Raw genomic sequence first — 12,651 nt, forward strand, 5'->3', positions numbered from 1 at the left:
AACTGCCTCTCATATCGATGTTGCTGCAACTGCCTCTCGTATCGATGTTGCTGCAACTGCCTCTCATATCGATGTTGCTACAACTGCCTCTCATATCGATGTTGCTGCTGCTGCCTCTCCTACCGATGTTGCTGCAACTGCCTCTCACATCGATGTTGCTGCAACTGCCTCTCATATCGATGTTGCTGCTGCTGCCTCTCCTACCGATGTTGCTGCAACTGCCTCTCATATCGATGTTGCTGCAACTGCCTCTCATATCGATGCTGCTGCTGCCTCTCATATCAGTGTTGCTGCTGCTGCCTCTCATATCGATGTTGCTGCAACTGCCTCTCATATAAATGTTGCTGCTGCTGCCTCTCATATAAATGTTGCTGCAACTGCCTCTCATATCAATGTTGCTGCAACTGCCTCTCATATCAATGTTGCTGCAACTGTCTCTCATATAAATGTTGCTGCAACTGCCTCTCATATCAATGTTGCTGCAACTGCCTCTCATATCGATGTTGCTGCAACTGCCTCTCATATCGATGTTGCTGCAACTGCCTCTCATATCAATGTTGCTGCAACTGCCTCTCATATCGATGTTGCTGCAACTGCCTCTCATATCGATGTTGCTGCAACTGCCCCCCTCAAGGAAGGTTCCTTGATGTTGGTGAGGGGCTCTTGATTTAGAGAATTGGATCTGTGCTCCAGTTCCCCGAATTAAGCCTGAATGCCTTCCACATCCCCCCCCCCAGGCGCTGTATAATCCTCCGGGTTTAGCGCTTCCCCCTTGATTATAATAATAATAATGCTGCAACTGCCTCTCATATCAATGTTGCTGCAACTGCCTCTCATATCAATGTTGCTGCAACTGCCTCTCATATCGATGTTGCTGCAACTGCCTCTCATATCAATGTTGCTACTGCCTCTCATATCAATGTTGCTGCAACTGCCTCTCATATCAATGTTGCTACTGCCTCTCATGTCAATGTTGCTACTGCCTCTCATATCGATGTTGCTACAACTGCCTCTCATATCGATGTTGCTACTGCCTCTCATATCAATGTTGCTACTGCCTCTCATATCAATGTTGCTGCAACTGCCTCTCATATCAATGTTGCTACTGCCTCTCAAGTCAATGTTGCTACTGCCTCTCATATCGATGTTGCTGCAACTGCCTCTCATATCGATGTTGCTGCAACCGCCTCTCATATCGATGTTGCTGCAACTGCCTCTCATATCAATGTTGCTGCAACTGCCTCTCATATCGATGTTGCTGCAACTGCCTCTCATATCAATGGTGCTGCAACTGCCTCTCATATCAATGTTGCTGCAACTGCCTCTCATATCAATGTTGCTACTGCCTCTCATGTCAATGTTGCTACTGCCTCTCATATCGATGTTGCTACAACTGCCTCTCATATCGATGTTGCTACAACTGCCTCTCATATCAATGTTGCTACTGCCTCTCATATCAATGTTGCTACTGCCTCTCATATCAATGTTGCTACTGCCTCTCATATCGATGTTGCTACTGCTGCCTCTCATATCAATGTTGCTGCTGCTGCCTCTCATATCAATGTTGCTACTGCCTCTCATATCAATGTTGCTACTGCCTCTCATATCAATGTTGCTACTGCCTCTCATATCGATGTTGCTACTGCCTCTCATATCAATGTTGCTACTGCCTCTCATATCGATGTTGCTACTGCCTCTCATATCAATGTTGCTACTGCCTCTCATATCAATGTTGCTACTGCCTCTCATATCAATGTTGCTGCTGCCTCTCATATCGATGTTGCTACTGCTGCCTCTCATATCGATGTTGCTACAACTGCCTCTCATATCGATGTTGCTACAACTGCCTCTCATATCGATGTTGCTACAACTGCCTCTCATATCAATGTTGCTACTGCCTCTCATATCAATGTTGCTACTGCCTCTCATATCAATGTTGCTACTGCCTCTCATATCAATGTTGCTACTGCCTCTCATATCAATGTTGCTACTGCCTCTCATATCAATGTTGCTGCTGCTGCCTCTCATATCAATGTTGCTGCTGCTGCCTCTCATATCAATGTTGCTGCTGCTGCCTCTCATATCGATATCCTCTCATATGTTGCTACTGCCTCTCATATCAATGTTGCTGCTGCTGCCTCTCATATCAATGTTGCTGCTGCTGCCTCTCATATCAATGTTGCTGCTGCTGCCTCTCATATCAATGTTGCTGCTGCTGCCTCTCATATCAATGTTACTACTGCCTCTCATATCAATGTTACTACTGCCTTTCATATCGCTACTCTCATATCAATGTTGCTGCCTCTCATATCGCTGCCTCTCATATCAATGTTGCTGCTGCTGCCTCTCATATCAATGTTGCTGCTGCTGCCTCTCATATCAATGTTGCTGCTGCTGCCTCTCATATCAATGTTGCTGCTGCTGCCTCTCATATCAATGTTACTACTGCCTCTCATATCAATGTTACTACTGCCTTTCATATCAATGTTGCTGCTGCTGCCTCTCATATCAATGTTGCTGCTGCTGCCTCTCATATCAATGTTACTACTGCCTCTCATATCAATGTTACTACTGCCTCTCATATCAATGTTGCTGCTACTGCCTCTCATATCAATGTTGCTACTGCCTCTCATATCAATGTTGCTACTGCCTCTCATATCAATGTTGCTGCTGCTGCCTCTCATATCAATGTTGCTGCTGCTGCCTCTCATATCAATGTTGCTGCTGCTGCCTCTCATATCAATGTTGCTGCTGCTGCCTCTCATAGATCTGTTGCTGCTGCTGCCTCTCATATCGTTGTTGCTGCGGCTGCCTCTCATATCAATGTTGCTGCTGCTGCCTCTCATATCAATGTTGCTGCTGCTGCCTCTCATATCAATGTTGCTGCTGCTGCCTCTCATATCAATGTTGCTGCTGCTGCCTCTCATATCAATGTTGCTGCTGCTGCCTCTCATATCAATGTTGCTGCTGCTGCCTCTCATATCAATGTTGCTGCTGCTGCCTCTCATATCAATGTTGCTGCTGCTGCCTCTCATATCAATGTTGCTGCTGCTGCCTCTCATATCAATGTTGCTACTGCTGCCTCTCATATCAATGTTGCTGCTGCTGTCTCTCATATCAATGCTGCTGCTGCTCATATCAATGTTGCTGCTGCTGCCTCTCATATCAATGTTGCTGCTGCCTCTCATATCAATGTTGCTGCTGCTGCCTCTCATATGTTGCAATGTTGCTGCTGCTGCCTCTCCTATCAATGTTGCTGCTGCTGCCTCTCATATCAATGTTACTACTGCCTCTCATATCAATGTTGCTACTGCCTCTCATATCAATGTTGCTGCTGCTGCCTCTCATATCAATGTTGCTGCTGCTGTTGCCTCTCATATCAATTTTGCTGCTTCTGCCTCTCATATCAATGTTGCTGCTGCTGCCTCTCATATCAATGTTGCTGCTGCTGCCTCTCATATCAATGTTGCTGCTGCTGCCTCTCATATCAATGTTGCTGCTGCTGCCTCTCATATTGTTGCTGCTGCTGCCTCTCATATCAATGTTGCTGCTGCTGCCTCTCATATCAATGTTGCTGCTGCTGCCTCTCATATCAATGTTGCTGCTCCTGCCTCTCATATCAATGTTGCTGCTGCTGCCTCTCATATCAATGTTGCTGCTGCTGCCTCTCATATCAATGTTGCTGCTGCTGCCTCTCATATCAATGTTACTACTGCCTATCATATTAATGTTGCTGCTGCTGCCTCTCATATCATTGTTGCTGCTGCTGCCTCTCATATCAATGTTGCTGCTGCTGCCTCTCATATCAATGTTGCTGCTCTCATATCAATGTTGCTGCTGCTGCCTTTCATATTAATGTTGCTGCTGCTGCCTCTCATATCAATGTTGCTGCTGCTGCCTCTCATATCAATGTTGCTGCTGCTGCCTCTCATATCAATGTTGCTGCTGCTGCCTCTCATATCAATGTTGCTGCTGCTGCCTCTCATATCAATGTTGCTGCTGCTGCCTCTCATATCAATGTTGCTGCTGCTGCCTCTCATATCAATGTTGCTGCTGCTGCCTCTCATATCAATGTTGCTGCTGCTGCCTCTCATATCAATGTTGCTGCTGCTGCCTCTCATATCAATGTTGCTGCTGCTGCCTCTCATATCAATGTTGCTGCTGCTGCCTCTCATATCAATGTTGCTGCTGCTGCCTCTCATATCAATGTTGCTGCTGCTGCCTCTCATATCAATGTTGCTGCAATGTTGCTGCTGCTGCCTCTCATATCAATGTTGCTGCTGCTGCCTCTCATATCAATGTTGCTGCTGCTGCCTCTCATATCAATGTTGCTGCTGCTGCCTCTCATATCAATGTTGCTGCTGCTCATATCAATGTTGCTGCTGCTGCCTCTCATATCAATGTTGCTGCTGCTGCCTCTCATATCAATGTTGCTGCTGCTGCCTCTCATATCAATGTTGCTGCTGCTGTTGCTACTGCTCATATCAATGTTGCTGCTGCTGCCTCTCATATCAATGTTGCTGCTGCTGCCTCTCATATCAATGTTGCTGCTGCTGCCTCTCATATCAATGTTGCTGCTGCTGCCTCTCATATCAATGTTGCTGCTGCTGCCTCTCATATCAATGTTGCTGCTGCTGCCTCTCATATCAATGTTGCTGCTGCTGCCTCTCATATCAATGTTGCTGCTGCTGCCTCTCATATCAATGTTGCTGCTGCTGCCTCTCATATCAATGTTGCTGCTGCTGCCTCTCATATCAATGTTGCTGCTCCTGCCTCTCATATCAATGTTGCTGCTGCTGCCTCTCATATCAATGTTGCTGCTGCTGCCTCTCATATCAATGTTGCTGCTGCTGCCTCTCATATCAATGTTGCTGCTGCTGCCTCTCATATCAATGTTGCTGCTGCTGCCTCTCATATCAATGTTGCTGCTGCTGCCTCTCATATCAATGTTGCTACTGCTGCCTCTCATATCAATGTTGCTGCTGCTGCCTCTCATATCAATGTTGCTGCTGCTGCCTCTCATATCAATGTTGCTGCTGCTGCCTCTCATATCAATGTTGCTGCTGCTGCCTCTCATATCAATGTTGCTGCTGCTGCCTCTCATATCAATGTTGCTGCTGCTGCCTCTCATATCAATGTTGCTGCTGCTGCCTCTCATATCAATGTTGCTGCTGCTGCCTCTCATATCAATGTTGCTGCTGCTGCCTCTCATATCAATGTTGCTGCTGCTGCCTCTCATATCAATGTTGCTGCTGCTGCCTCTCATATCAATGTTGCTGCTGCTGCCTCTCATATCAATGTTGCTGCTGCTGCCTCTCATATCAATGTTGCTACTGCTGCCTCTCATATCAATGTTGCTGCTGCTGCCTCTCATATCAATGTTGCTGCTGCTGCCTCTCATATCAATGTTGCTGCTGCTGCCTCTCATATCAATGTTGCTGCTGCTGCCTCTCATATCAATGTTGCTGCTGCTGCCTCTCATATCAATGTTGCTGCTGCTGCCTCTCATATCAATGTTGCTGCTGCTGCCTCTCATATCAATGTTGCTGCTGCTGCCTCTCATATCAATGTTGCTGCTGCTGCCTCTCATATCAATGTTGCTGCTGCTGCCTCTCCTGCCGATGTTGCTGCTGCTGCCTCTCATATCAATGTTGCTGCTGCTGCCTCTCATATCAATGATGCTACTGCTGCCTCTCTCCTGCCGATATCAATGTTGCTGCTGCTGCCTCTCATATCAATGTTGCTGCTGCTGCCTCTCATATCAATGTTGCTGCTGCTGCCTCTCATATCAATGTTGCTGCTGCTGCCTCTCATATATCAATGTTGCTGCTGCTGCAATGTTGCTGCTCTGCATATCATGTTGCTGCTGCTGCCTCTCATATCAATGTTGCTGCTGCTGCCTCTCATATCAATGTTGCTGCTGCTGCCTCTCATATCAATGTTGCTGCTGCTGCCTCTCATATCAATGTTGCTGCTGCTGCCTCTCATATCAATGTTGCTGCTGCTGCCTCTCATATCAATGTTGCTGCTGCTGCCTCTCATATCAATGTTGCTGCTGCTGCCTCTCATATCAATGTTGCTGCTGCTGCCTCTCATATCAATGTTGCTGCTGCTGCCTCTCATATCAATGTTGCTGCTGCTGCCTCTCATATCAATGTTGCTGCTGCTGCCTCTCATATCATTGTTGCTGCTGCTGCCTCTCATATCAATGTTGCTGCTGCTGCCTCTCATATCAATGTTGCTTGCTGCTCTCATATCAATGCCTGCTGCATATCAATGTTGCTGCTGCTGCCTCACATATCAATGTTGCTGCTGCTGCCTCTCATATCATTGTTGCTGCTGCTGCCTCTCATATCAATGTTGCTGCTGCTGCCTCTCATATCAATGTTGCTGCTGCTGCCTCTCCTGCCGATGTTGCTGCTGCTGCCTCTCATATCAATGTTGCTGCTGCTGCCTCTCATATCAATGTTGCTGCTGCTGCCTCTCATATCAATGTTGCTGCTGCTGCCTCTCATATCAATGTTGCTCTGCCTGCCTCTGCTGCTGCCTCTCATATCAATGTTGCTGCTGCTGCCTCTCATATCAATGTTGCTACTGCTGCCTCTCATATCATTGTTGCTGCTGCTGCCTCTCATATCAATGTTGCTGCTGCTGCCTCTCCTGCCGATGTTGCTGCTGCTGCCTCTCATATCAATGTTGCTGCTGCTGCCTCTCATATCAATGTTGCTACTGCTGCCTCTCCTGCCGATGTTGCTGCTGCTGCCTCTCATATCAATGTTGCTGCTGCTGCCTCTCATATCAATGTTGCTGCTGCTGCCTCTCATATCAATGTTGTTGCTGCTGCTGTTGCTGCTGCTCATATCAATGTTGCTGCTGCTGCCTCTCATATCAATGTTGCTGCTGCTGCCTCTCATATCAATGTTGCTGCTGCTGCCTCTCATATCAATGTTGCTGCTGCTGCCTCTCATATCAATGTTGCTGCTGCTGCCTCTCATATCATTGTTGCTGCTGCTGCCTCTCATATCAATGTTGCTGCTGCTGCCTCTCATATCAATGTTGCTGCTGCTGCCTCTCATATCATTGTTGCTGCTGCTGCCTCTCATATCATTGTTGCTGCTGCTGCCTCTCATATCAATGTTGCTGCTGCTGCCTCTCATATCAATGTTGCTGCTGCTGCCTCTCCTGCCATGTTGCTGCTGCTGCCTCTCATATCAATGTTGCTGCTGCTGCCTCTCATATCAATGTTGCTGCTGCTGCCTCTCATATCATGTTGCTGCTGCTGTTGCTGCTGCTGCCTCTCATATCAATGTTGCTGCTGCTGCCTCTCATATCATTGTTGCTGCTGTTGCTGCCTCTCACATCACTGTTGCTGCTGCTGCCTCTCATATCAATGTTGCTGCTGCTGCCTCTCATATCAATGTTGCTGCTGCTGCCTCTCATATCAATGTTGCTGCTGCTGCCTCTCATATCAATGTTGCTGCTGCTGCCTCTCATATCAATGTTGCTGCTGCTGCCTCTCATATCAATGTTGCTGCTGCTGCCTCTCATATCAATGTTGCTGCTGCTGCCTCTCATATCAATGTTGCTGCTGCTGCCTCTCATATCAATGTTGCTGCTGCTGCCTCTCATATCAATGTTGCTGCTGCTGCCTCTCATATCAATGTTGCTGCTGCTGCCTCTCATATCAATGTTGCTGCTGCTGCCTCTCATATCAATGTTGCTGCTGCTGCCTCTCATATCAATGTTGCTGCTGCTGCCTCTCATATCAATGTTGCTGCTGCTGCCTCTCATATCAATGTTGCTGCTGCTGCCTCTCATATCATTGTTGCTGCTGCTGCCTCTCATATCAATGTTGCTGCTGCTGCCTCTCCTCACGAGGTTGCTGCTGCTGCCTCTCATATCAATGTTGCTGCTGCTGCCTCTCATATCATGTTGCTGCTCTGCCTCTCATATCAATGTTGCTGCTGCTGCCTCTCATATCAATTTGTTGCTGCTGCTGCCTCTCATATCAATGTTGCTGCTGCTGCCTCTCATATCAATGTTGCTGCTGCTGCCTCTCATATCAATGTTGCTGCTGCTGCCTCTCATATCAATGTTGCTGCTGCTGCCTCTCATATCAATGTTGCTGCTGCTGCCTCTCATATCAATGTTGCTGCTGCTGCCTCTCATATCAATGTTGCTGCTGCTGCCTCTCATATCAATGTTGCTACTGCTGCCTCTCCTGCCGATGTTGCTGCTGCTGCCTCTCATATCAATGTTGCTGCTGCTGCCTCTCATATCAATGTTGCTGCTGCTGCCTCTCATATCAATGTTGCTGCTGCTGCCTCTCATATCAATGTTGCTGCTGCTGCCTCTCATATCAATGTTGCTGCTGCTGCCTCTCATATCAATGTTGCTGCTGCTGCCTCTCATATCAATGTTGCTGCTGCTGCCTCTCATATCAATGTTGCTGCTGCTGCCTCTCATATCAATGTTGCTGCTGCTGCCTCTCATGTCAATGTTGCTGCTGCTCATATCAATGTTGCTACTGCTGCCTCTCATATCAATGTTGCTGCTGCTGCCTCTCATATCAATGTTGCTGCTGCTGCCTCTCATATCAATGTTGCTGCTGCTGCCTCTCATATCAATGTTGCTGCTGCTGCCTCTCATATCAATGTTGCTGCTGCTGCTGCCTCTCATATCAATGTTGCTGCTGCTGCCTCTCATATCAATGTTGCTGCTGCTGCCTCTCATATCAATGTTGCTGCTGCTGCCTCTCATATCAATGTTGCTGCTGCTGCCTCTCATATCAATGTTGCTGCTGCTGCCTCTCATATCAATGTTGCTGCTGCTGCCTCTCATATCAATGTTGCTGCTGCTGCCTCTCATATCAATGTTGCTGCTGCTGCCTCTCATATCAATGTTGCTGCTGCTGCCTCTCATATCAATGTTGCTGCTGCTGCCTCTCATATCAATGTTGCTGCTGCTGCCTCTCATATCAATGTTGCTGCTGCTGCCTCTCATATCAATGTTACTACTGCCTTTCATATCAATGTTGCTGCTGCTGCCTCTCATATCAATGTTGCTGCTGCTGCCTCTCATATCAATGTTGCTGCTGCTGCCTCTCATATCAATGTTGCTGCTGCTGTCTCTCATATCAATGTTGCTGCTGCTGCCTCTCATATCAATGTTGCTGCTGCTGCCTCTCATATCAATGTTGCTGCTGCTGCCTCTCATATCAATGTTGCTGCTGCTGCCTCTCATATCAATGTTGCTGCTGCTGCCTCTCATATCAATGTTGCTGCTGCTGCCTCTCATATCAATGTTGCTGCTGCTGCCTCTCATATCAATGTTGCTGCTGCTGCCTCTCATATCAATGTTGCTGCTGCTGCCTCTCATATCAATGTTGCTGCTGCTGCCTCTCATATCAATGTTGCTGCTGCTGCCTCTCATATCAATGTTGCTGCTGCTGCCTCTCATATCAATGTTGCTGCTGCTGCCTCTCATATCAATGTTGCTGCTGCTGCCTCTCATATCAATGTTGCTGCTGCTGCCTCTCATATCAATGTTGCTGCTGCTGCTGCCTCTCATATCAATGTTGCTGCTGCTGCCTCTCATATCAATGTTGCTGCTGCTCTCATATCAATGTTGCTGCTGCTGCCTCTCATATCAATGTTGCTGCTGCTGCCTCTCATATCAATGTTGCTGCTGCTGCCTCTCATATCAATGTTGCTGCTGCTGCCTCTCATATCAATGTTGCTGCTGCTGCCTCTCATATCAATGTTGCTGCTGCTGCCTCTCATATCATTGTTGCTGCTGCTGCCTCTCATATCAATGTTGCTGCTGCTGCCTCTCATATCAATGTTGCTGCTGCTGCCTCTCATATCAATGTTGCTGCTGCTGCCTCTCATATCAATGTTGCTGCTGCTGCCTCTCATATCAATGTTGCTGCTGCTGCCTCTCATATCATTGTTGCTGCTGCTGCCTCTCATATCAATGTTGCTGCTGCTGCCTCTCATATCAATGTTGCTGCTGCTGCCTCTCCTGCCGATGTTGCTGCTGCTTTTATTTTTGCTCACGTTGATGGTATTGTTGGTGTTGCCACATCTATTTGTGCTGCTGTTGCTGCTCCAACTGCTTGTAGTGCCTCTGCTGCTTATGCTTCAGCTGCAGATGCTCTTGCAACTATTGTTGGTGGTGGTGCTGCAACTGTTAGTGGTAGTGGTGGTGCAGTTGCAACCGCTCTTGTTAGTGGTGGTACTTCTCTCACCCTGGCCAACTCTCCAAGGATGTCACCTCCCTCACATGGGACGTAATCTCGTTAATATAAAACAAACACACACACACACACACACACACATACACTCCCTGGTCACATCATTCGTTTAGGGTCTCTGGCGTTTCCAGTAGACCATGTCAGAGCTTGATCATCAGGCTGTTGCTGCTCTCAGGGTGTCGTTTGCTCTTCCATGATCCTCTATCACCTCGTCTCGCCTTATTAAATAAGTTTTTTATATAACTGTGCGTGTGTTTGCAGGGGTCGAGTCCTTACTCCTCGCGTTCCTTATTAGTTAACACTTCCCCAGTCGTTATTTAACTACCCATCTGGAGTGTTAATGATACTGTTTTCCAACAGTACCCGTGATGGCAGTGACTGGGGTGACAGGAGGGGAGGTGGCACTGCCCTGTGACGTCTCCCATCCTGCCAATGATGCCATCTACCTCATGCTTTGGTTCCGCGAGCCTCTCACCACCCCTATCTACAGGTAAGTTCTCCCATCCCACATATTTTGCCTCCTGCAAGTGAATCTCCCACCTACCTCAGTAACTTCAAGTAAGCATCATGTAGTCACTTCTTCAGGAACATCGTGGCGCTGTTTAAGTGGTCGTATAGCATCAAGTATGAGTGAAGTATTTTTTCAGAAATAACGAAGGCATCAATGTAACACAATACTCTCAACAGAAATTCAATACCGTTAACAGTCTTGTCATTAACACTTCCTGGGTCCCTCTCGTGATCTTATGCTTTTAATATTTTGTCATTTATCTACATTAAAATGATATTCTGGCAGTTTTTATGAGGTTTTCCTGAAGCGAGAGTAAAGATGGGCGCTCACTGCAGACTTGGGTCACTTCAGGAACATCTTTCCCTGGCCTACCTGTCCACCCGCTAAAGTTAGACGCATTCTGGTGGCTGCGTGATCCAAGAAAGGTATCCCAGGTAACTCATAGCTCACAGCACTTTGCGTTGGCAGGTTGGATGAGAGGTCAGAGACCGAGACACGGTGGTCAGACGATCTGGTCCTGGGCAGGAGAGCCAGCCTGGAGCTGGGGTCACCAGAGGTGTCAGGGTCACCAGCGGTGCTAAGGGTCACATCCCTAACCTCCAGTGACCAGGGCCTCTACACCTGCAGGGTCGACTTCCGCCTCCAACCCACAAAGACCACCAGGGTCAACCTCACAGTAATAGGTAACCTCTATTCTGACTCCTACGGGTGTAACGCTCCCGCGTGGATTTAAGTGATATTTTATATTATTGTACATTTAATGTATTTTTCCTCGCCTCTCTCTCACCTACAATCTAACGTATTAGGTTGTTGTAGTGTGTGTGTGTGTGTGTGTGTGTGTGTGTGTGTGTGTGTGTGTAAACTGAGGTACTCTCCAAACTAAGTAAACTTGCTCACATAGATTACATTACCATTAACAACAGCTCTCAGTTAATGATTTAATCACTGTGATTAGCAACGACCATTAGCGAGCCTAATCGCCCTGTTTATACATACACTGTTTTAATAATGGAAAATAATGGCGGCTTATACATTATAGTTCACACACAGGTACTGTGCCTCGACCCCCTGCAGCCACATACAGGTGAGTACACGTCCTGCTTTTTCAGTTTATCTTTTTTTTTGGTACCATGAGCTTTATGTTAACAAAATCTTCCACAGTGCCACCGGAGGGAGTAAATATCGTGGGAGGGTTGTGGAACAGCGCCCCCCGTGGAGGAGGGGGCAGTGTGGCCGGTCCTTACCTGCTGGGAGACACGATCATCCTCACCTGTGTGGCACGTGGAGGTCAGTGTGAGTGTTTGTGTAAGTATCCTCAACACGGGGGGGGGGTGTAGACCTTATTTACTTCCCCCCCTTCCCCAGTCTTTTTTTTTCCCTCGTCTCTTTTTTTTCCTTCGTCTCTTTTTTTTCCCTCTCTTTTTTCCCCTCATCTCTTTTTTCTCCTCGTCTTTTTTTCCCTCGTCACTTTTTTCCCCTCGTCTCTTTTTTCCCCCTCGTCTCATTTTTTCCCCTCGTCTCTTTTTCCCCTCGTCTCTTTTTTTCCCCTCGTCTCTTTTTTTCCCCTCGTCTCTTTTTTCCCCTCGTCTCTTTTTTTCCCCTCGTCTCATTTTTTCCCTCGTGTCTCTTTTTTCCCTCGTGTCTCTTTTTTTCCCCCCGTCTCTTTTTCCCCTCGTCTCTTTTTTCCCCTCGTCTCTTTTTTCCCCTCGTCTCTTTTTTTCCCCTCGTCTCTTTTTTTCCCCCTCGTCTCTTTTTTTCCCCTCGTCTCTTTTTTTCCACCTCGTCTCTTTTTTTCCACCTCGTCTCTTTTTTCCCCATCCGACACTTTATTCCAGTTTTCTTCAGATGGATTCTTCATAACTTTCAAATATATATATATATATAT

At 47.3% G+C, this 12,651-nt stretch overlaps 1 protein-coding gene across 4 annotated transcripts in view; it reads left to right on the plus strand.

Moving 5' to 3' along the window:
• The window catches only part of LOC138854181 (nephrin-like), a 110,197-nt gene that overhangs the window by 62,286 nt on the left and 35,260 nt on the right, over positions 1-12,651 (plus strand). For all 4 annotated transcript variants that reach the window (XM_070095805.1, XM_070095806.1, XM_070095803.1 and 1 more), the window contains exons 2-4: positions 10,616-10,745; positions 11,235-11,449; positions 11,928-12,053. In XM_070095805.1, the coding sequence (XP_069951906.1) occupies positions 10,624-10,745; positions 11,235-11,449; positions 11,928-12,053 (463 nt within the window). In that variant the 5' untranslated portion in view covers positions 10,616-10,623. The remainder of the gene's footprint in view (positions 1-10,615; positions 10,746-11,234; positions 11,450-11,927; positions 12,054-12,651) is intronic.

This window comes from Cherax quadricarinatus, chromosome 51 (assembly GCF_038502225.1).
Source record: "Cherax quadricarinatus isolate ZL_2023a chromosome 51, ASM3850222v1, whole genome shotgun sequence".
NCBI lineage: Eukaryota > Metazoa > Arthropoda > Malacostraca > Decapoda > Parastacidae > Cherax > Cherax quadricarinatus.